We start from the raw sequence: 22,287 nt of genomic DNA on the forward strand, positions 1-22,287 counted from the left end.
CTCCCCTGTTATCAGCTGGCCACTCAATGCCACCTGTGTAGCCACAGGTTGGAGGGAAACTTGGTTCTTGCTGTTGGCTGTCACTCCCCCATCTGCAGCAGGTGGGGGCCATGGCCTTGGACCATGAGAGAGCTGGCGTTCCACCACCTGTTCCAGGAACGGGGCCCAGCCTGCCTCCCCCCATCTGCTTTCTGCCCTATAATAAGGCCCCAGGCTCTGCATGTCTTTCCTATCATCTCAAAACTTACGATGCTTCGGCTGCTGAGTTCCCTCCTATTTGTGGCCCTCGGTAAGACCCCAGCCTGTGCTGCCCTGGGCCAGGAGCCCTTGAAATCTGTCACCCACCCTGGGTCTGTGAACCCAACACCTATCTCCACAGAAGGGGTCTCAGCTTATATCTCGGCATGTTTGGCGGGGTCACCTTGGTGCTGGGGTAGGAGAGCGGAGGGGGAATCATGGCTGGGACAGCTCCGGAGAAAGACTGGAGTACCCAAAGAACTGTGGTGGGACTCCTCTTTGGAGGCAGTAAAGAGGCTAGTTGTGAAGAGTTTGGGCTCTGTGGTTAGACTGAGGGGGTCAGGATTTCTGTTCCTCTGCTTAACCCTCCACCTCTCCTCTCCTTCCCTCTTCCCTACTCCATATCCTGTGGTCTCGCCCTTTCCTAGTCTCTCTGCCATATGCTATCCCCGCTCAGGGCCACCTCCTCCAAGCAGTCTCCCTACACTTATAGCAATAGTAACAGATAATGGTTATTGAGTGCTTGCTATATGCCAGGGAGTACTAAGGATTTTTTTTTCTTATCTCTTGTAATCCCCATAACACGTGAGCAGTACCATTATTAACCCCATTTTACAGATGGAGAAACTGACCCTCAGAGAAGTAAAGCAGCCCACCCTAGAAGTAGGGGCAGAGCTGCATTTTGAACGCAGGCAGTCTTATTCCAAAGCCATCGCTTTTCATGACAATAGTTATCACTTCTCAAGGGCTCACTGGACACCAGGCACTGTGCTAAGTGCCCCAGCTCCTTCAATCCTGCCGTGGAACGAGGTCACGTCTCCATTCCTCCCTGGGACTCTGGAAAGCCCTGCTCTAGCCCAAATGTTCACTGTTCATATGCGGCTACAGAGGTCTAGAGAGGGGAAAGCGCTTGCACCAGGGCACACAGCCAGTTTGTGGTGCATCTAGACCTGGGACCCAGGCCTCTTCTCTGCCTCTGGGGACTTCCTGGCTGATTGCCATCTGTGCTCTCCCTTCCAGCCTCCGGCTGTGGCCGACCCTCCTACCAGCCCTCCGCCCGTGTTGTCAATGGTGAGGACGCGGTCCCCTACAGCTGGCCCTGGCAGGTAAGAGGGATACCAGCAGCACTATTTCCCACCATGGGTGCTGCAAGGCATGCAGTCATGACCCCACTGTTTCGCTTCTGGTATCCTTTTTGGCTTCCAAAGGCCGGGAAGCTCTTGGACAGTCTACTTCATGTGGAAGTCTTGTCCACTCAACCCGTAACCCTCACTGGGCTGTTGGCAAGTTGCAAGTGGAGTCTGGGGAGAAGGCAATGCTTATCTGGCACTAATAGCAGAATTTCAGGCACTATGTTTAGAGACAGAGGTTTTGGGGTACACATACCTAGACTCCTCAAATTATACAACAGGGCTACAAGGTCTGAGAGCACTAGAGGAATGAATGAAGGGCTTTATAGAGGTCAGTGGGGCACAGGGGGCTAGACCACATGTGTTTGGCCACTAGCCACATGTGTTTACTTAACTCAAAATTAATTAAAATTAAATAATGTTAAAAATTCAGTTTCAAATTCTCAATAACAACATATAGCTAGTGGCCATCGTATTGGACAGCCAAGATATAGAACATTCCCATGATCATAGAAAATTCTATTGGATGGCATTGGTCTACCGGAAGGGTCAGCTAACTTGTTCTGTAAGGGACCAGAGAGTAAATATTTTAGCTTTTGTCAACCATATGGTTTCCATTGCAATGACTTAACTCTGCCATTGCAGTATGAAAGCAGCCATAAGGATCCCTGGGTGGCGCAGCGGTTTGGCGCCTGCCTTTGGCCCAGGGCACGATCCTGGAGACCCGGGATCGAATCCCATGTCGGGCTCCCGGTGCATGGAGCCTGCTTCTCCCTCTGCCTGTGTCTCTGCGCCTCTCTCTCTCTCTCTCTCTCTCTCTCTCTCTCTCTCTCTGTGTGACTATCATAAATAAATAAAAATAAAAAAAAAAAAAAAAGAAGAAAGCAGCCATAAATGGCACAGTCGTGTAGGTTGAACACTGCACATTTCTAAAGGGTGCCATTCTGCATGGATGATGCCCTCTAGAGTCGTACGGTGCACACATCCTATAAGCCCCGGATATCAGCCCTTACTGGGGGCTCAGATCACTTAGGTTCCTTCCTCCCTTGCCACCAGGTCTCCCTACAGTACGAGAAGAATGGAGCCTTCCACCATACCTGTGGGGGCAGTCTTATCGCCCCCGACTGGGTGATGACTGCAGGCCACTGCATCTCGTAAGTTCTTTTACTGGCCCTTGTCACTGCATGAGAACCTGGGGCAGTGGGTGGCTGTGGGAGGGGAGGGAAGCAGGCCAGTCAGCCCCAGACTGATCTCACTTCCACCGGCAGGAGCTCCTTGACCTACCAGGTGGTGTTGGGCGAGTATAACCGGGCTGAGGAAGAGGGCTCCGAACAGGTGATCCCCATCAATGCGGGGGACCTCTTCGTGCACCCACTCTGGAATTCCAACTGTGTAGCCTGTGGGTGAGTGAATGCTTTGGTCTAGAACCAGAGATTACTGGTTCCCCCCATGACCCAAAGACGATTCTGAGGAGACTTCCGGGGACAGTGGGGTTGGGTCCAGCTGCCTGGGACCTAGTCCCACACACTGAGGAGCAGAGCGAGGAGAGTCATCTACACCAAACTTTTCTGCTTTTGGAAGGACAGCAGGGCTCAGGGAGGGTCAGGAACTCCTCCAAGCCTAGGACATCTCTGCATCCCCTCTTCCAAATCAAAGGGTTCCTCCATTCAATGCACATTTGTCCAGTGCACTCTGGGTTCCCAGGAATGTGGGCAAAAAGAGGAGCACTGGACCAGGAGTCAAGCCCCAAACCAAGTTGCTGTGTGGCTTGGGCAAGTCACTGCCCTTCTGGGCTTCAAGTATATCATATGTCAAGCATGACTTTCTGGACTTCCTGGGTGGTTTGACGATCAGGGAGGTGATCCAGTTGGGTCAGAACACTGAAGCAGGGCTTCCTAAGGCCCTTAAGCATGTGCAAAATCATGTGTCTGGGTAGCTCAGCAGTTTTCTGGTGAGGGTCAAAGAAGGGTGTGGAACCCCTGAAAGTGCAGTGCAGGAAAGAGGGGTCATGATCCTGATCATGACCTGATCATGATCCCTTCACCCATCCTCACAAGACTCCTGGGGTATGTGGAGAGGAAAGGGGACCCACGCGCAACGACTTGAGTGACAAACAAGCAGGGGTTCTCGAAGTGTGGTCCCCAGGCCAGCAGCAGCAGCGCGAGAAATGTGAATCCTCAGGCCCCACCCGGACCCACTGCATCAGGACCCTTGGGGGCAGGACACGGCAACCTGTGGGTTTTTTTGTTTTTGTTTTTGTTTTTTTGTTTTTTTTTTTTTTTGCAACCTGTGTTTTAACAAGACCTCCACGATCCCAACACAGTCGAAGTGTGCGAACCTTGGTGTCAGAGCTGAGGACAGCTAGGAAGGCCAAGGGTCTGCATCAGCACAAGGGGTGGGAGGTTGCTTGGTCCTAAAAACATGTGCCATTTGAAGGGACAAGAACAGTGGGGACATCCTGGTGATGAACTCTCTGCAGCAAGGCCAGGAAGGTGAGGCTTGGTCTGGCCGAGGACCAGGCTCCCCTGACTCTTCCCGACTTTTCTCCTCCCCCAGCAATGACATCGCCCTCATCAAGCTGTCCCGCAGTGCCCAGCTAGGAGATGCGGTCCAGCTCGCCTGTCTCCCTCCTGCCGGGGAAATCCTGCCCAACGGGGCGCCCTGCTACATCAGCGGCTGGGGCCGTCTCTACAGTGCGTGCTGACCCCTCCTGCCCATCACTGGGACTGTGGGCAGAAAGATAAGGCCTGGAGGTGGGGTGGGGGGCGGTTGAGCAATCAGGATGGGTCATTGTGCTTGCCCCCCATTCCTCCTCCAGGAGCACTTTCTCCTTCCATTTGCCCAAACACTAACATGTTTAACTGAGCATTTTATTAGTGTCTCTTGGGTAGCCAGGTGCTGGGGATGTTATGGTGAATAAAGTAGGCAGGACCCTCTGGTGGGAGGAGAGTCCCCATCGGACTAGAACTGCCTTCCTCAACCCCCCACCCCACTCTGAGGCTCCCAGCCCTGCACCCCCATGCCACCCCACTCAGCATGGTATATCCTGCAGCCGGTGGGCCACTCCCGGACAAGCTGCAGCAGGCTCTGCTGCCCGTGGTGGACTATGAGCACTGCTCCAAGCTGGACTGGTGGGGCATCTCTGTAAAGAAGACCATGGTGTGCGCTGGCGGGGACATCCTCTCTGGGTGCAATGTGAGTTGACTCAAAGTGCATGGTCCCTGGGAACCTCTGCCATCTGCCTGGGAGGCGGAGGAGAACTCCTCCCTGCTTGCCCCACTCAGCCTCCAGGCCAGGCAAGACTTGGAGGAAGTCAGTGTGGTCCAGACATGCTGCCCTGGCCTCTGTCTTCTGGTCCCAGCTCACACTGCCTTGACCTGGTCCTTAGGCTTCCCCCCGAAGCACAGCAAAGGATCATGATCCTAGACTCACCTTCACCTCTGTGGTCCTGAAGTCATGATAAAACGGTACTATCATTGTATTAGAAGTGAGGATGAAACATAATAGGATAACTGGCTTTGGAAATAATAATGGGAACAACCACTCATCTATTGCTTCCTCCCTGCTAGGTGCTGTGCTAAGATCATTTATTATCTCACTTACTTCTCACCAAGATCCTGTAGGTCAGATATAAGTTCCCATCCCAAACAAGCCAACTGGGGCTTAGAGAGGTCAAGTCACACAGGGGGTTCTCAAAATCCCCACGGTCTGAACTGATTCTTTCAATCTCAGACATGGCTTAGCTTGTCAGCACTCTCTCTGACCATTCTAGGGTGACTCTGGAGGACCTCTGAACTGCCCCACAGGAGATGGCTCCTGGCAGGTTCATGGTGTGACCAGCTTTGTGTCTGCCTTCGGCTGCAACACCATCAAGAAGCCCACAGTGTTCACACGAGTCTCAGCCTTCAATGACTGGATCGAGGAGGTGAGCGAGATAGGGCAAGCAGGAGGGTGTCATGCCGGGGCTGGGTGAGAACAGCAGATCCCGAGGAGGGGCTGAAAGGATCCCCAAAGGTTAGGAGTGGAGGGGCCCTCAGATACATTTCAGAGGGCTTTGGGGATGTTTTCTGCTATGGTGTGGCCCCAACAACTCCAGCGGCTTTTGGATGGAACTTTGAACTATGGCTGAACTGCCTTATTTCAACAAGTGTTTATGAAATGTCTTCTTTGGTCCAGGTCTTGTCCTGTCCTGAAAGATAGAATGATGTGTCAAATCAAAGGGCTGCCTTGTGGGGAAAGAGATGATTAAATGAGCAATAATCATGAAATGTGGGGAGAGCTGTGACTGGGATGCTCAGGCCCCAGCGAAAGCGCTAATCTCTTCTGGGAATGAATAGTCAGGGAAGGTTAATATTGTTCATGATATAACAGTAATAGCCACCATTTATAAACTACGTAAACATCCTTAGTTAATAGTTTCATCAACCACCCCCATGAGATGAGTATTATGATTACAACCCATTATACAGACAAGGAAACTGAGGCTCAGAAAGGTCAAGTCACTCTCCCAGAGTCATACAGCTGAGGAGTAGCATGGCTGGAAATCTAACCCAGTTCCATATGGCTTCAGAATCTGCTCATAACTAGACTATTCTGGGTCTCTCTACTTTTTCTAGGTCATGTCAAGCCACTAGAACCAAGGCCTGGGTGGCAGTGCTGATCCACATTCTTTGTAAAAAATAAAGATCTCTCAGAAACCCCCAACATGAGTCTTCCTTCTTTGACTTGCCTGCTCTGTTCGAAGCTATTCCTAAAATCTTAGATCTTTTTTTTAGATTTTTTTAAAAATGATTTTATTTATTTATTCATGAGAGACACACACAGAGAGAGAGAGAGAGAGAGAGAGAGAGAGGCGAGACACAGGCAGAGGGAGAAGCAGGCTCCACTCAGGGAGCCCGATCCCGGGACTCGATCCCGGGACCCCAGGATCATGCCCTGAGCTGAAGGCAGACACCCAACCACTGAGTCACCCAGGCGTCCCTAAAATCTGAGATCTGATATATGGGAGATGAGACCAGATTCAATCCTTTCATGAGAATGAGAAAAACAGCTCGTTACTCAGATAGAAATGAGCGTATCAGAGTCGTTCATTAAACATTTACGAGGCACCTTCTTTGTGGCAAGTTTGGAGGCTGGGGGTACAGATGTGAGTGAAACAACATTGGGAGCCCCTGCTGTGGCGGGGAGCAGACACACACCCAGAAGCACACACGATGCCACAAACAGGGTGGGAGCCCACTGAGCTGCTGCTGAGGCCCAAAGGAGTGCAAAAGCAACATAAAAACAACGGAATTCCTTTGCTTGTGTTCCTCCTGGATACTGTGAAAGCAAATAGGAGCCCAGCAAGGATATACATTTATAGCTTTGTTTTTGTTTTGTTTTGTTTTTAAGATTCTATGTATTTATTTTTAAGAGAGAGAGAGAGCACAGGAAGGTGGGAAGGAGTAGGGAGAAGCAGACTCCTTGCTGAGCAGGGAGCCCGAGGCGGGGCTTGATCCCAGGACCCTGAGATCATGACCCGAGTCTAAGGCAGATGCTTAACTGTCTGAGCCATCCAGGTGCCGCACGTTTATAATTTTTAATATTACTCTTGTCCCATTGCCCCCTCCTGTTAAAATTTTACTTCTAGTTTTAAAAAGTTTAAAAAGATACAGCATGGAGAATCACATCGGAAACACCCATGAAGCCTCCCTCCAGAATTAACAAATTCCACATTTTTGCTTCATATTTTCTAAAATAATACCTACATTACTAAGCTGCAGGCCCCTTTGTACTCAGAGGACATCATCATGGCTGTGGGGTTGTTCACCCAATGGCACTGGTTTTCCTTTGGGGCACATGGCAGGATAATCTTTGCCTGCCCCCATGAAGGTGGGTTTGGCCATATGGCTGTCTCTGGGCGAGGTGAAGATCTGAGAGGTGGGACGTTTGCGGAGCTCTCTTTCCCTCTGCCATGGCAATGGGTGGCTATAGGTCAGCCCAGTCCCACAGTGAGAACATGAGGAAGAGAGGGAGCCTCCAGTCCCCCTGGCTGAACATGCAGCACAAGCAAGAAATAAACTCTGTTAGTATAGGCCACTAAGATTTGGGATGTTCGTTACAGTGGCATTGACCTAACTTATCCTTACTAATGAATTGGGTGTTTATCCTTCCACTCCATGCTGTTACATATTTTTATTTTTTTATTTTTTTATTTATGATAGCAGAGAGAGAGAGAGAGAGGCAGAGACACAGGCAGAGGGAGAAGCAGGCTCCATGCACCGGGAGCCTGATGTGGGATTCGATCCCGGGTCTCCAGGATCGCGCCCTGGGCCAAAGGCAGGTGCCAAACCGCTGCGCCACCCAGGGATCCCCTGTTACATATTTTTAAAATCACATATATAATATCTATAAACAGTGTATTGCATTGTTTAGGTTTTTAAAAGTCCACACATGGCTTCATGCTGTATGTATTATTCTGCAACTTGGTTCATTCACCCAACTTTGTTTCTTTAAGTCTCTCCATGCTACTTTATATATCTCTAGCTCATCCCTGCTAGTTTTGAAGAGTATCCTATTGCATAACACTACTTCCTTATCCTTTTCCCCCTACAGATGGACATTTAGAGCAGGGCCAATTTTTTATGATTACAAATAGGGCTTCAGTGAATGTCCTTGGACGTATCTCCAGGTAAAAATGTGTGAGAGGTTCCCTAGGGTATATTCCAAGAAATGGAATTCCTGGGCGGGAGAGTGTGCTCATTTTCAACTTTGCCAATTGCCAAGTTGCTCTCCAAAGTGATTATATCAAGAGTACTTAAATTTTTCTTTCTTTCTTTTTTTTTTTCCTTTTCCCATCCACTATCCCCACACATTATAACTGCCTCCCCGCTTTTCTCCATAACCACTCCTGGACTCTCAACCCCGTACCCCTGACTCCAGGTCCTACAAAAGCCCAAGAACTGGTCCGGCAAGGCCAGAGTGAGGACGATAGAGGAATGGAGTCAGGCAGAGCAGAGGCCTCTGCATCATAAGGGTGTGGGGAAGGATGAGAAAAAATCTGGAACCAGCATATGCTAATCATTTGTGTTGAATCAGACTGATAATGCCAGGTGACATATGTGTAACAGTCAGATGTGCTCAGGGCAGAGCAGGGTTGCAAAAGTTGAGTATCGACTTCTTTCCAATGGGGCAGGGAAGGATCCTTGGACAATTTTCCAAAATAGTTTTAGGATAAAAGGCAGTCAGATCTGTAAAATTCCACCTTGTGGCTGGGTAGTAGGCCCTCGGGGAACCACCCCCCTCAGAGGGGGGCTGACACACTTCTCACATGTGGGCAACAGGGAGTTAGGAAATCTTGCCTAAAAGTGTGAACAACTTGATCAATAATTCAATATTCTTTTTTAGATCTCCAAGTCTTGACAATGCGAATTCTTTAAAAACCATATACTGCATAATTAATTTTTTTGACTAATGATTAGTGTCAATGCCAACAACTTTTTGTTTTTGTTTTCTAAATCACAAAGAAGGGACGCCTGGGTGGCTCAGCGGTTGGCATCTGCCTTCACCTCAGGGCGTGGTCCTGGGGTCCTGGGATCGAGTCCCACACTGGGTTCCCTGCGTGGAGCCTGCTTCTCCCTCTGCCTGTGTCTCTGCCTCTCTCTGTGTGTGTGTGTCTTTTGTGAATGAATAAATAAAATCTTTAAATCATGAAGAAAATCCACAGCTTGCAAAAGCACAATGTCAACACTTCAACTCCCATTTGGAAAATATAAAGGATCCATGCTGTGTTGCCTTCTCCTTAATCACAAAGTGTCAACAATTTTCCTCTCATTTAAAACACATTAACAGGGATGCCGGGGTGGCTCAGTGGATAAGCATCTGCCTTAGGCTCAGGTCCTGATCCCGGGTTCCAGGATCGAGTCCCACATCGGGCTCCCTGCAAGGACCCTACTTCTCCTTTTGCCTGTGTCTCTGCCTCTCCCTGTGTGTTGCTGGTGAATAAAGAAATAGAATCTTTAAAAAAATAAAACTCATTAACAGGTCAGTGATTCATTTTTCGTAATTCTTAAAAGAGTCAACAATCCCATTCTCTGTTCCTTTTTCATAGCATTCATTTTCACTACATTTTATGAACTTCCACTTTGGGAGATTTTAAAAAACCACCCACGTCATTCCCACATCTCTTGTACAGCTACTGCTTCATCATACTACTTCCTTTTCTTCTACTTCCTTTTCTTTACATTCAGAAAACCCATCAACAGTTAGATCAATGGACATCGACTGAGTGGCTATGGATATTCTGTGGCAGGCATGAACAGAAGAAAATGACCCAAACTTGGGCCAGGCTCTTGGGCCCAGAGTCTGGCTGAGAATCTGACAGGTACACCAAGAAGGGATGGAGGCTTGACTCGGTGTTCTAATGAAGACCCAGAGTGAGGTGGGACCCGAGGAACTCAGGTCACCTTGGGATGGCAAGATTGGAGCTCTAGATGACCCTCACATCCAGATGATTTAGGCCTCAAGAGATTCCTGTCACATGTGAATCTGCCAAACCTTCTTTTCTCAATTAACACCAAAGACAGTGCTGAGAAACTCTGCTGTTCAAGATCATGTCAGTGAGATGAAATATTCCACTCTTGTCCAGCGAGTCAGAGCCAGATTTGACATAGGAGCAGCCTGGATTACCAAATCAGGTGCAGAGCTTCAGCGAAGAGTTTTTTGGACACAACAGTCCATATTTATCTTAACTTTGTGGTATCCAAAGATACAGGACTATGAGTCTATTTCTCATCTCAAGCTAGATGTTAACCCCTTCCTATAAGACCAGATTTGTCTTGAGCCTATCAACACTGCTTCATTTCAATTTCATCTAACTTCCAATCTTCCCCCAAATCTTACAGTGACCCTGTTTCTTCCTTTATTTCGTGGGACATCCATGATTTCTATGGGTGCTTTCTGCATCAAATTAATAATCCTAACTTTGTTAAACTACACCTGTGTCCCTCATGGTCTTTACCAGATTGGCTTTACCATAAAATTCAAGCCTTCTCTGTTCATTCATTCATTCATTCATTCGTCGATTCATTCAACAGATGTTTACCCACCCTATGCTCAGTTTTAGGTGCAAGAGACATGGTGATGGGACAATTAAGGTCTCTGGCCCTGTAGCCACTGCTTCCAGTGGGGGAGATAGAAAATAAACAGATAATAACCATACAGAGTAACAGGCTACAAAGGGACCGCATGGATGCCTTTAGAAGAGGGGGGACAGAGAAGGCTGCTCTAGAGAGGCCTCATCTGAACTGGACGCTGGAGGAGCAGATGTCAGGAAAGAGAACCACAAGCAGAGATCACCAAGGAGGTAAAGATGAGCTTCTTGGGTTTGCAAAATAACTAGAAGGCCAGTGTACCTGGAGCAGGGTAAGTGAATAGGAGGGCGGGGAAAGATGAGGAATATGGGGCAAAGTACCAAGTTTACATTTTATCCTGAATGATATGATAATCTGACACAGAGCCACAACATATATACTTTTCACTTGAATTTATAAATCTTTAAAATTCGAGCTGCTCTAGGACCTAAAGCACTGCCCCATCTCCCACCCCCACTCCATTCCAGCAGTTTTCTGAAGCATTTCTAAGGAATCTAAGAATTGGATGGGGGTAGGGGGAGGGCTACTGGAAGTCCTTCATGTGGTCCAACCCTCACACTTTACAGATGAGGAAACCAAGGCTGCAGGGAGGTGAAAGGTGGAGACTGCTCTGGAGGGGTGAGTGGGGGAAGGGCCGCAGTCACTAGTGGAGGTAAGAGTAAGGCCATGGCAAGGAGCTCTGGTTATCCACCCACCAGCTGGAGTGTCTGGCAATCTTGAGGTTTACCGACCGGCAGCTGCAGTATAGACAAAAGGTACATCTTCTCTTTCCCAGGGACATTGGTTAGGGGTGAGCTGGGATGGAGTGGGCCATGTGGGGGGTTAGGGTGGAGAGTAAGGAGAGTTGGGGGGCGGTGATAACCCAGCAGGGGTCTTTGGAGTGCCCCTCTTAATTCCTTAGCCTGTCCCACTTGGATAGGGCAGATGGGAGGAGAGATGGGTGGGCTACCTGAGTGCCTGTCCTTAACAGCCAAGTCCCTTCCCCTTCAGGGTTAAGAGCAAGGATGTGGGAGGGTTGCTTGGTTAGCATCTTTGCACTTCCTTTCACAGGCTGTGCTATTTTAACATGTGTGCTCCAGACTCAAATCCAGGCTAAACCCGGACTCGCTGTAGCTAAATGTGACTTCACATCTTCAGTTCTTAACCATCAGCCATTGGAAAATCTTGGGGAAGAGGCACTCAGGGGGCCAAGATTTGAGCCTTCTTCTTCTTCTTCTTTTTTTTTTTTTTATTTTTCTTTATCTCTTCATCTGTCAAAGGACATCATGGCTCCTTCCACAGTGGATGTTGTGTACACAAACACAATGGAATATTAGGAATCAGGAAAGTTGAAATCCTACTATTTGCAATGATGTGGATGGAACTGGAGGGCATTATACTGAGTGAAATAAGTCAATTGGAGAAAGGCAATCATCATATGGTTTCACCCCTATGTGGGCTATAAGAAATAGTGAAAGGGATCATGAGGGAAGGAGGGGGAAACAGGGTGGGGAAACATTAGAGAGGAAGACAAACCATGAGAATCTCCTAACTCTGGGAACCAAACAAAGGGTTGCAGAAGAGGGGGGTGGGGGTAGGGAGATGGGGTAACTGGGTGATGAGCCTCAAGGAGGACACCTAATGAGATGAGCACCGGGTGTTATACTATATGTTGGCAAACTGCATTTAAATAAAATTTATGGGATCCCTGGGTGGCTCAGCGGTTGAGCGTCTGCCTTCGGCCCAGGGCCTGATCCCGGGTCCGGGGATCGAGTCCCACATCGGGCTCCCTGCATGGAGCCTGCTTCTCCCTCTGTGTCTCTCATGAATAAATAAATAAAATCTTAAAAAAAAAAAACAATAAATAAATAAAATTTATTTGTAAAAAACTTTTTCTATTGGAGTTCAATTTGCCAACATATAGCATAACACCCGTTAAAAAATAAAATTTTTAAATAAAATAAAATAAAATTTAAAGAGATTTTTTAAAAAAATAGAGATTTGAAAAAAATAATACAATTTAAGAAGAGATTTGAAAAAAATAAAATAAAATAAAAAGAGATTTGAGCCTTCTACACGCAAGGGTCTTCCCCTGGAGACACCGGCAACCCCACGCGCGCACATGCCCACTGCTCCCCGGGTAGACTGAGGCACGGGAGCTTTAAACAGACGGCGCCCACCGCCTCCCGTGGACTGACTCCACCGGGGGCCACACGGTCCCACTGTTTCCAAGCAGCAGCACCCAGCCCTCTCTTCTGGTTTCTTTCCTCCGGGTGGTGCAAAGGCTCAAGGGTGCAACCTCAGGGTGGGGCGCTGAGTCAGCTGCGGGCGGGCTCCCGGAGTGTCTCAATTCCCGCTTCACCCTCTTTCCACTTCGCAGCTGCGCAAACCGCGGCTTGGAAGACGTAGGAGAACTCGGCCTCCGCGGAGAAGCCGCGCAGGCGGCACCCGCAGCCGCGCACCGCACGAAGCCCACGAAGGGGTTAAAACCACCGAGCTGCGGAGCTCCCGCCACGGCCTAGAGAGACCCCGCCCCCCTCTACCCAGTCCCTCCCCCCGCCCTTCACGTCCAACTTCCGGGCGGGGCGCGACTTCCGGTTCCGGCGGCGGGCTACAAAGCTCTGCGCCCGGTGGTTGGTTTCCTCTTGTCGGAGTCGGTTTCGGGCTCCGAGTCTGGTGGCGAGCGGCCCCCGCCCCCGTTCCCCCCTCCCCCCGCCCTCCGAGGTGGCACCTGCGCAGGTGAACGCCCCCTCCCTCCCTTCTTCCCTCCCTCCATCCTTCCATCCCTCCGTCCCTCCCTCCCGCCTCTCCTTTCCCCGCGCGCGGTCTGTTGGGAGCGGCGGCGGCGGCCCGCGGAGCGGGGAAGCGAGGGCTCTGCGGGCCGCGAGGGCTGGCGTGGCCTTGGGTCTCGCTTCTGCTCCGGAGGAGGAGGAGGAGGAGGTCCGGGTCTGGAAGCCCAGAAACCCTTTTCCGGCCCGACTAGGCCCTCCAGGCCGCGCCCATGTGGTGGGAGGAGCCCGGCCCCCTCCCCGCCTGGAGGCCGGGATTTTCCTACTCGGCCGGGTGGTCCCCCCACGTCCCGGCCTCGTGACCTTGGGCACAATCCCCGCTCTTCGAGCCTCAGTTCGTTTACGTGCGAATGGAAATGACAGTAACCGCCCTGCTGGGTTAAGGGCAGGACTGGAGGGGGGAAAGCTCCCGCGGGGCGTCGTCGGGCGTGTCAGACCCCGCAGATAGCGCCGGCGGCTGCTGTGCTTGGTAGAGACCGCTGGGGCGGTAGAGGGTCGGGTGGAGAGTTTGACCAGAGCGGCCCGGAGGATGGCGTGGAAGAGTGTGGAATGCTCAGCACAACGTCAGCGAGGGCTTCTGAAAGTGATGGGCTTTGTAGGCGGGGTGACTCGTGCAAATCCGGCCTTGAGAACCTGGCCTCCTGACACTTGGGACTGCTCTTACAAGTCGGGGTCGTAAGGACCTCTGGAGCTGGGCGGTAGAAGAATTAATACAAGGGTTTTTTTTTTTTCTTTTCTTTATTTCACTCGGAAAGGCTTTGAGCAGGGGGGACATTGCTTCCTTTAGAGTTAAGAAAGTGATCCATAGTTAAAAAGAAAGCCACATGGGAAGGGGATGATCCATGTCCCTCCTGTCCCTGCCGCTCACCAGTAAATACGGTCGGAGGTATTGTTTGTGGATGGAGCAGGTCATGGATGCTGCTCTGGGTGTATTTTAGTTTCCTCGGGTGAGATGGTGCTGCCCACGGATCTGCCCCTTGGTCGGGTGGTGTGTTAGGGAGGTGGGTCTGTATCCGCGCTCACAGGCCGAGTTCATGCTTTAGGAGCCTGCACTTTTGTTCTTTTTTTTTTTTTTTAAGATTTTATTTATTTATTCATGAGAGACACAGAGAGAGAGGGAGGCAGAGACACAGGCAGAGGGAGAAGCAGGCTCCATGCAGGAAGCCCGATGTGGGACTCGATCCTGGGACTCCAGGGCCAAAGGCTGGCGCCAAACCACTGAGCCACCCAGGGATCCCCCCCCCCCCCCCGCACTTTTGTTCTGCTGAATGGCTAACAGTGCTTTAGTTACTCCCCTGTTGATGGTCACTTTTCCTTTCTCAGGCTATTTTTTTTTTTCTTTAAGATTTTATTTATTTATTCATGATAGACACACACAGAGAGGCAGAGGGAGAAGCAGGCTCCATGCAGGGAGCCCGACGTGGGACTCGATCCCGGGACTCCAGGATCACGCCCTGGGTGCAAGGCAGGTGCTAAACTGCTGAGCCACCCAGGCTGCCCATTTTTCTCAGGTTTCATCCAGCCTTCCCTTGACTAAATGTTTTCCTTTTTCTCCAGAGGCTATATTGCTTTGGGCTTCATCACTCTAGGTTAGTGACAGCTTACTTTTAGGGAAGAGTACATGCTGTTCATTGAGCAAAAAACCCCAGATAATATGAGAAGAACAAGTATACTCCCAAGAACATCCAAACTGTACGGTCTAGAATCAATTCAAGGTTCCTAGAAAATGGGTCGTGAAACCTTTAAAGAAGAGGTGATGAGGAGCGGTGAGCGAGTTAAGGCAAGGCAGCTGGTCCGTGTTGTTGATTGTTGGCCTCTGCCAGTTACCCAGGAAACAGATTTGAGAGAGCCTCTGAGGTGGGAGGGATCTTAAATGTCAACACTCCTGCTTTGTTGGCCAGGGAGGGATTAGTTCTTGGGGGAGGGGGTTTGTTAATGAAAAAAAGAGATGGCCTTTGAAAACTGACCCGTGTCATTGGCGTTAGTTTTTGGACATAGCCCGATGTGGAAATTAGTTATTTCTGTATTGTCAGATACAATATTTCTGTATTGAAGAGTGTGTGTGTGTGTGTGTGTGTCTCTCTCTCTTTTAATAACATCGATTGTGGTTTTCCTGTACGTAACCTTTCTCGTGGACTGGGGCCCTAACCCCAATGGAGCAAAGCCTATTTTTTTCTGACATTTTACAGGTCTTTAGTGTGCCCCTCCTCTCCTTCCCCACTACTGCTGGTTTGCTAATTCTAGAGCTGACAAACATCGCAAGAGTTGGAAGTCTATGGTACTAGGATTCTGACTACTTTGGTTTCCCATATACTGAGGAACTTCGATATTTTATCTATTTATCTCAGAGAGAGAGAGAGAATCTGCATGAGAACATGAGCCCATGCAAGTGAGGGGAGGGGTGGGGGCCCAGGGAGAGAGAGAGAATATGAATCTCCAGCAGACTCCCTACTGAGCATGGAGTTCAGGATTTGCAGCAGAAATCAAGAGTCAGATGCTCAACCAGCTGAGCCACCCTGGCAGCCCTGATTAGAGGAACTTAGGATCTTGATCTTAATATAGAAGCTTTTCTGTTTTTTGTGAAGTGGCAGCTTAGATTCCACTCTGATGGTAGCTCCTAAAGTACTTTATATGTTTTTTATTTGAGAGAGAGCAAGTGAGCAGGAACACAAGGTAGGAGAGGGAGAAGGAGAAGCAGGCCCCCTCCCTGAGCAGGAAGCCTGTCGTGGGTCTTGATCCAGGACCCTGATATCATGACCTAAGCCAAAGTCTGCTTAACCAACTGAGCCACCTAGGCATCCCCTAAAGTACTTTTTAACACTCATTATTTCATCATGAAAGGGATTGGGGGGTGGGTAAAAAAGACAGCAGAGTAGATATCAATGAAAAGACCTTTATCTCTTATATTTTAGTACTCATAGCTTGCTTTTGGACACACATAACTCCATAAAAGACATTGGAAGGAGCAAACATCCATGATTTTAAAGATATTCCTCCCCTATAAGTCATGTGCATACATAGTTTTTTGTTTTAACATAATCTAAAATACTTTGTAATGCAGGGAAGATGGATGAAAGATTTTGTAGAAGACTCTAGCTAGGAGGTTTGCATTCTTCATTTTTTTTTTGCCCCTCCCCCGCGGCCTGCGCAGGTGCTGGGCGGGGCCTGCATTCTCCATTTTTATAAACCACTGACACATTGTTCTCAATTGTGCCAATTGATCCAGAAGAAACAAAAATAGAATTTCTAATAGCTTTATTAAGAAACCCTGTTAAGGATTGCCTGGGTGGCTCAGCGGTTTAGCACTGCCTTCAGCCCAGGGCATGATCTTGGAGACCCAGGATCGAGTCCCACGTCAGGCTCCCTGCATGGAGCCTGCTTCTCCCTCTGCCTGTGTCTCTGCCTCTCTCTCTCTCTCTCTCTCTCTCTCTCTCTCTCTCTCTCTGTCTCTCATGAATAAATAAAATCTTTAAAAAAAAAAAAAAAGAAAAGAAACCCTGTTAAGGGATGCCTGGGTGGCTCAGTGGTTCTGAGTCTGCCATTGGCCCAGATCGTGATTCCGGGGTCCTGGGATTGAGTCTCACATCGGGCTCCCTGTGAGGAGCCTGTTTCTCCCTCTGCCTATGTCTCTGCCTCTCTCTCTCTCTCTCATGAATAAATAAATACAATCTTTAAAAAAAAAAAAACCTGTTAAGATTGGAAAACTGATGAAACCTGGGTCTGGATCAGATCCATGAGATCAAGGTGGTTTTTAGAGTCTCTGTGGTCTGTTTTTGCTGAGCCTGTCTCTTCTCTGTGTTTAGGAGTCTGAGACCTCCTTTTCCAGAGTTCCAGAATGGAGACTGAAGGGTACCTAGAGACACAAAGAAGTAAAGAAGTCCAGAATGATAAAATAGGGTCACCTTCAAATGAGATGATGGCTGAGGAGCCAGAAGTTGTCCTAATATCAGCTCCCCAGGTCCAGGCTCCACCAGAGCACCTCGATGCAGACTCAGTTGAAGATGTGGAGACCATGCCACGAAGGAATCCTCCCAATGCGGCAGCCTCTAGGCAGAGGTTCCGGAGATTCCGCTATGAGGACGCAGCTGGGCCCAGGGATGTCCTCAGACATCTCCAGGAGCTTGCCGGACAGTGGCTGAGACCCGATATTCACACAAAGGAGCAGATTGTGGAGATGCTGGTGCAGGAGCAGTTCCAGGCCGTCCTGCCTGAGGAGCTCAGAGCTCGGGCCCAGAGATGTCAGCCTGGGGTCAGAATCACTGGCTAAGTTCTGCCACTGGGTTCTTGCTCAGCCTACATGTGAGAAGTAGCCAAATGTTCTCTTTGTTGCAAGATCCAAGGACAGTCATGGGGGAAATGTGAACCTCGGTTTTTTTGAGCTTGCCTTTGACTAGTTGTAATAAGAATCCATCAAAACCCATGTCTGGACCTCTCTGGCTGAGGCAGCTCTAGTTCCTGGGACTGAGCTCTAGAAAGAGCTTCTGTTAGGACAATCAGCCTGTTGCTTGTTTTTGCTCTGCTGAATGCCTCCTTTTTTGCACTTTCTGACATGCTTTAATATATTGTTATGTATCCAAAGCAGTAATTGCTTCAACTTTCAGAATTCTTGACTCTTGCTGTGGTGGCATGAATGGAAGCTTCTGTAACCCCACCAGTAACTCACTTGATATGTCCTTGAAATATTAAAGTTTGGTCCTCAATCACAGTGTCCTGTGGTGATTTACCATGTTAGCTTTTACTTGACATTTGAGGAAGTTGAGATAAGTATTGGGATGTGAGCTAGAGATACGATAGGAATAGTCTAGGCCTTTATGTTTGGTCACAATTTAAAACAAAGAAGGGGCTAAAACAGGGTCCTTACAGGTAAGTAGCTCTTAGATCTGCTTGATTTTTTTTTTCTTTTCCCCATCTCCATCACATGTGTTCCACAGCTTCTGTCCCCGCAAGAGAACTCACTCTGAAGCTATTTGACTGTTTTCTTCTGCTCTTCCCGAAACAGGTCACCCGGGCTTTCTGTGTGTGGAGAACTGTGCTTTGGTTGACCACTGAGACAGAGCAGTCTAGCTGTGGTGGTGACAAGCACAGAGTAAACTTAGCAGCTGCTTTTCTTCAGTGTAACCCAGTCTCGAGTAACCTTTCTGCCTCTGGCCTGGCTCCTGGATATGTACATCTGCTCCTAGAACCATCTAGGTGCCAATTCAGAAACTAATTTTTGGTAGAGGGACGAGTTAGCTCTAAACTGGAACTCTTGTTGATTTTGCTGGTGTCTTAATACTTCCTGTGCCTTTGGAATGGGTCTAGATGTGAGAATACAAATATAAAGCCCAGTATAAAGGAAATGTATAGTTTTTGAAGAGAGAGGAAGACCTTGAATTATATGAGTAGGATCATTAATAAAACTAGTCTTTTGGTATTTGATTTGGAGATAGCACAAAGAAAACACTTTTTTCTTTTTTTTTTTTATTTGAGAGAGAGAAAGGGGTAGGAGCAGTGGGAGAGGGATAAGCAGACCCCACTCCCACTTGGGGGGGCTCTATCCAAGGACCCTGAGATCACTACCTGAGCTGACATCAGATGCTTAACCGACTGAGTCACTCAGGCTCCCCAAAACCCATTTCCTATTTTAAAAAGTACATTAGAAGCAGAGGAGAGAGGAAATAGCCAAGTTAGGGAAGTGAGGTTTTTGGTTTTTTTTTTGTGTGTGTGTGTGTGTGTGTGTGTGTGTGTGTGTGTGTGTGTGTGTGTGTGTGTTTTAATTTGAGGAAGGGAGAGAGCATGAGCAGGGGAGGGGCAGAGGGAGAAGCAGACTCCCCACGAAGCAGGGAGCCAGACTCACGACTTGATCCTGGGACTCCTGGATCATGACCTGAGCCAAAGGCAGACACTTAACTGACTGAGCCACCCAGGCACCCCTGGAAGTGAGATTTTAATTGAACTTGAGTGGGAGATCACTGGACAAAGCCACACCTTGAGCAAATGTATAGGAATGCTTGGAGACAGCAAACGAGTGAACTGTCCCTTGTATTGACTAGGTTAAGCTTTTCTTTTTAAAACCATTTTATTTCAAAAGATTTTATTTTCTAGTAAGTCATTTCTACACCCAATGTGGGGCTCAAACTCAGAACTCTGAAGAGTCTCACAGTCCACTGACTGAGCCAGCCAGGTGCCCCAGAGGTCAAGCTTTTCTAACTTCTAATTCTGAGAGTAGAAAGTAACATGGGGAAAGGAGTTAGTGACCGTGGTAGGGTCAGAGTATCTCCCATACAGTTTGTTCAGAACATTGTGAAGGTATTTCCTTAGTCTGCAAAGATCAGGAACTCCTGGTGTTAAGGATTTCCAGGCCTAAAAAAAAAAAAAAAAAATTTCCAGGCCTGTACCAGTTTCTCAGCTGCTTGGATGATCTAGAATACAGCATGCAAATAAAAGAGCTGACTTTCCAGTTGGACTAAAAAGTTACGACCTTAGGGATTTTGTAGCTTGATAGTTGAGTCAACTGAGGAGTTGACTGAACGTAGCACAGATTTTCTCAACATTAGCTGTTTGGAGCCAGATAATTTCTCTTTCCTGGAGGCTTGTCTTGTGCGATATACGATGTTTAGCAGCATCCCTACCCTCTACTCACCGGATGCCAATAGCACTCCACTGATGTGACAACCAAAAATGTCTCCAGCCATTGCCACATGTTCCTTAGGGGCAAATTTGCCTTTAGTTGAGAACTGCTGACTTAACAGTTCATCACAGGTAGGCCGCAGATGACCTTTGGATCCCTGGTCTCTTAAGCTTAATGTTGAATTGAGAAAGCTGTAGGAAGAGTGGTATAAATTGGGTTTCATATTGGAGTACCTGGCTGGTTCAGTTGGTAGAGCGTGTGACTTCATCATAGTCTTGAGTTCAAGCCACGCATTGGGCGTGAAGCCTACTTAAAATTATTAAAAATTTGGTTTCATATTCCCTGTGTTTGGGTGATGTCTCCTAGTCTGGCAAATCTTAAATTCTTTGATACAAAGATTAATATTACACCTCCAACTCCAACTGTTCTATTGAGATGGTTATTGTGTGCTAGGATAGATGCATTTGATTAATCTTTATTGTCATCTGACCTTACCTGTTCATATAAATACACCTGCTTTACAGATAAGAAAACTGAGATACGCCAGTTACACAACATGGCCGATAGAATGGGGGAGCTGGGATCTAAGCTTGGGATTTCTGTACCCCCTAGCTTTGGGCTTTTTCCATCATGTTTGGAAGTGTGAATTTAACAAGCGTCTCTTGAGAATCTCCTGCAAGCAAGATGTTTCTTTGGCTTTTTTTCATCTTTATCTTAACATTTATAATAACATTTCAACTTTCTTTCTCAACTCCCATTGACATTTTTAAAACAAAAGCTATATTAGCACATGGATAGAAAAGTCCCAACAGTATAGGAAGGAATAAAAGTAAAATTTAAAGGCTTTCTTCTCATGAATAGTCTGTTACATATACTTCCAGAAAACACGAATTATACAGATGTAAGCACATAGATGTGTGTGCGCAAACATATATCCCTTTTTTATTTGCACAAAATACATACAATGCATGTTTAGGTTATATATTTCTCTTGCCCAGTAAGTCTTGGGGTCTTTTGCTATCAACATACAAAGATGTGCTTTAATTTAAAAAAATAATTTTTTTAAGTAGCTGCAGAATAATTCCTTAAATGGCTAATACCTAGCCTTATACTTTCAGTAAAAAACGCATACCAGAGGATTTAGGGGTGGGGTCAGACCTCCAAAGCCTAAGAGCTTTGTGACAGAGCCATGACTCAACCTCTCGACCTCCACATCCTGAAACCAGAACTGGTACAATTCACAGTTTCACAGTTGTCCAGCACAGTCTCCAGGCAACCCTGTGGTACCAGCTTTTTCTCATGGAAGTGAATTTACAGATGAGATCCTTTGCCCCAAACAAACCTGGTAAGAGGAGAGGCTGAGAGTCCATCTCTATTTCATCTGGCTCCAGCCCCATGCCCTTGCCATGAGGTCACACTGCCTGGATATCAAAGTGCAGACCAAGTCCAGTGTTTCAAGGGCTCTGTGGGGATTTGAGAGCACGGTAATTCCCTAACTCTGTTGCCACTCCCTGAGATGATTCTCGTGCTTTCTCTTTGCGGCCCGGCATTATCCAGCTACCACTAATACCAGTTACTGTCACTTCTTGAGTCCATGTAGAGCCTAGTTCTAGAGAACCCTAAACACTTAATTCTGTGAGAGGAAGGAGGAGGAAAACGTAGAGCAGCCAGAGGGAAGTTCTAAACTATCTCCTACGTCTGATTTCCCCCCTGTGATTATTTTGACTCCAAGTTCTCCAAAGGATAATTTCGTCTAGTTATTGAAAAATGCTCCTGCCAGATGGCTGCTGGTGAAAACCAGTGTGGGGACCACAAGGTAATATCAGATTCCTAGCAACTGGCTGGTGCCATGGAAAAATATGTCATCTATTGGGCAGCTACTCCCTGAGCAGTGAGTGGGTGCCAGGGCCTGGCTGCTGGAGAGGAGGCCAGCTCTGCGAGGTCTGGGGGCCACGAGGAGTCCACTGTGATGGTGGTGGTGGCTGGAACACTCCAGTGTAACTGGCCCTTCCAGGAGCATCATGTGTGGTCATTTTCCACAGGCAGTGCAGTTCAACACATTTGACAATAGCTTGACTATTTTGCTAACTATTTTCCACCCACGGCCATGCATTTATTGGACATTTTCCCTTGGCCTGGAATGCCTTTCCCCCATGCCTCCCCCAATCTTGGCCTGCCTACTCCTACTCATTCTTTATGACGCAGATAGGCATGGTCACCTTCATGAAGCCTTCTTTGATTTCTGCCTCGAATTGGCATGAGAAGCCCTCCTGTGAGCTCTTCTAACACCTTAGCTTGAATTCCAGTCCCTGTTCATGCAGCAAATGTATGTGGCGTACCTGATATGCATTGCCCTGTGGTGTGGCGTCCAGTCTGTGTCCCCAGGCAGATTGTGAGCTCCATCAAGAGGG

General features: G+C 48.2%; 1 protein-coding gene and 1 long non-coding RNA gene across 2 annotated transcripts; both read left to right on the forward strand.

Annotated features, from left to right (window-relative positions):
• The first annotated feature begins 249 nt into the window (after positions 1–249).
• On the forward strand, positions 250–12,999 carry LOC129513597 (proproteinase E). Its single transcript, XM_055331758.1, has 8 exons — positions 250–289; positions 1,258–1,343; positions 2,424–2,521; positions 2,636–2,770; positions 3,924–4,060; positions 4,420–4,562; positions 5,140–5,336; positions 12,858–12,999. The coding sequence occupies exons 1-8, from the start codon at positions 250–252 to the stop codon at positions 12,997–12,999; spliced, it is 978 nt and encodes a 325-aa protein (XP_055187733.1).
• An 84-nt stretch (positions 13,000–13,083) lies between these two features.
• LOC129513709 (uncharacterized) lies at positions 13,084–17,966 on the forward strand. Its single transcript, XR_008665286.1, has 2 exons — positions 13,084–13,216; positions 17,070–17,966. It is a non-coding gene; the product is annotated as an uncharacterized LOC129513709 (long non-coding RNA).
• Positions 17,967–22,287: the final 4,321 nt, after the last annotated feature.

This window comes from Nyctereutes procyonoides, unplaced genomic scaffold, assembly GCF_905146905.1.
Source record: "Nyctereutes procyonoides isolate TBG_1078 unplaced genomic scaffold, NYPRO_anot_genome, whole genome shotgun sequence".
NCBI lineage: Eukaryota > Metazoa > Chordata > Mammalia > Carnivora > Canidae > Nyctereutes > Nyctereutes procyonoides.

Bases quoted from the DNA above. Each gene is read 5' to 3' on its own strand.
- LOC129513597 (XM_055331758.1), top strand. From the start codon at position 250: ATGCTTCGGCTGCTGAGTTCCCTCCTATTTGTGGCCCTCG. The intron at 290-1,257 runs GTAAGACCCCAG...TCTCCCTTCCAG, and splicing joins CCTCCTATTTGTGGCCCTCG to CCTCCGGCTGTGGCCGACCC. The intron at 5,337-12,857 runs GTGAGAACAGCA...TCCACTTCGCAG, and splicing joins GGGTGTCATGCCGGGGCTGG to CTGCGCAAACCGCGGCTTGG.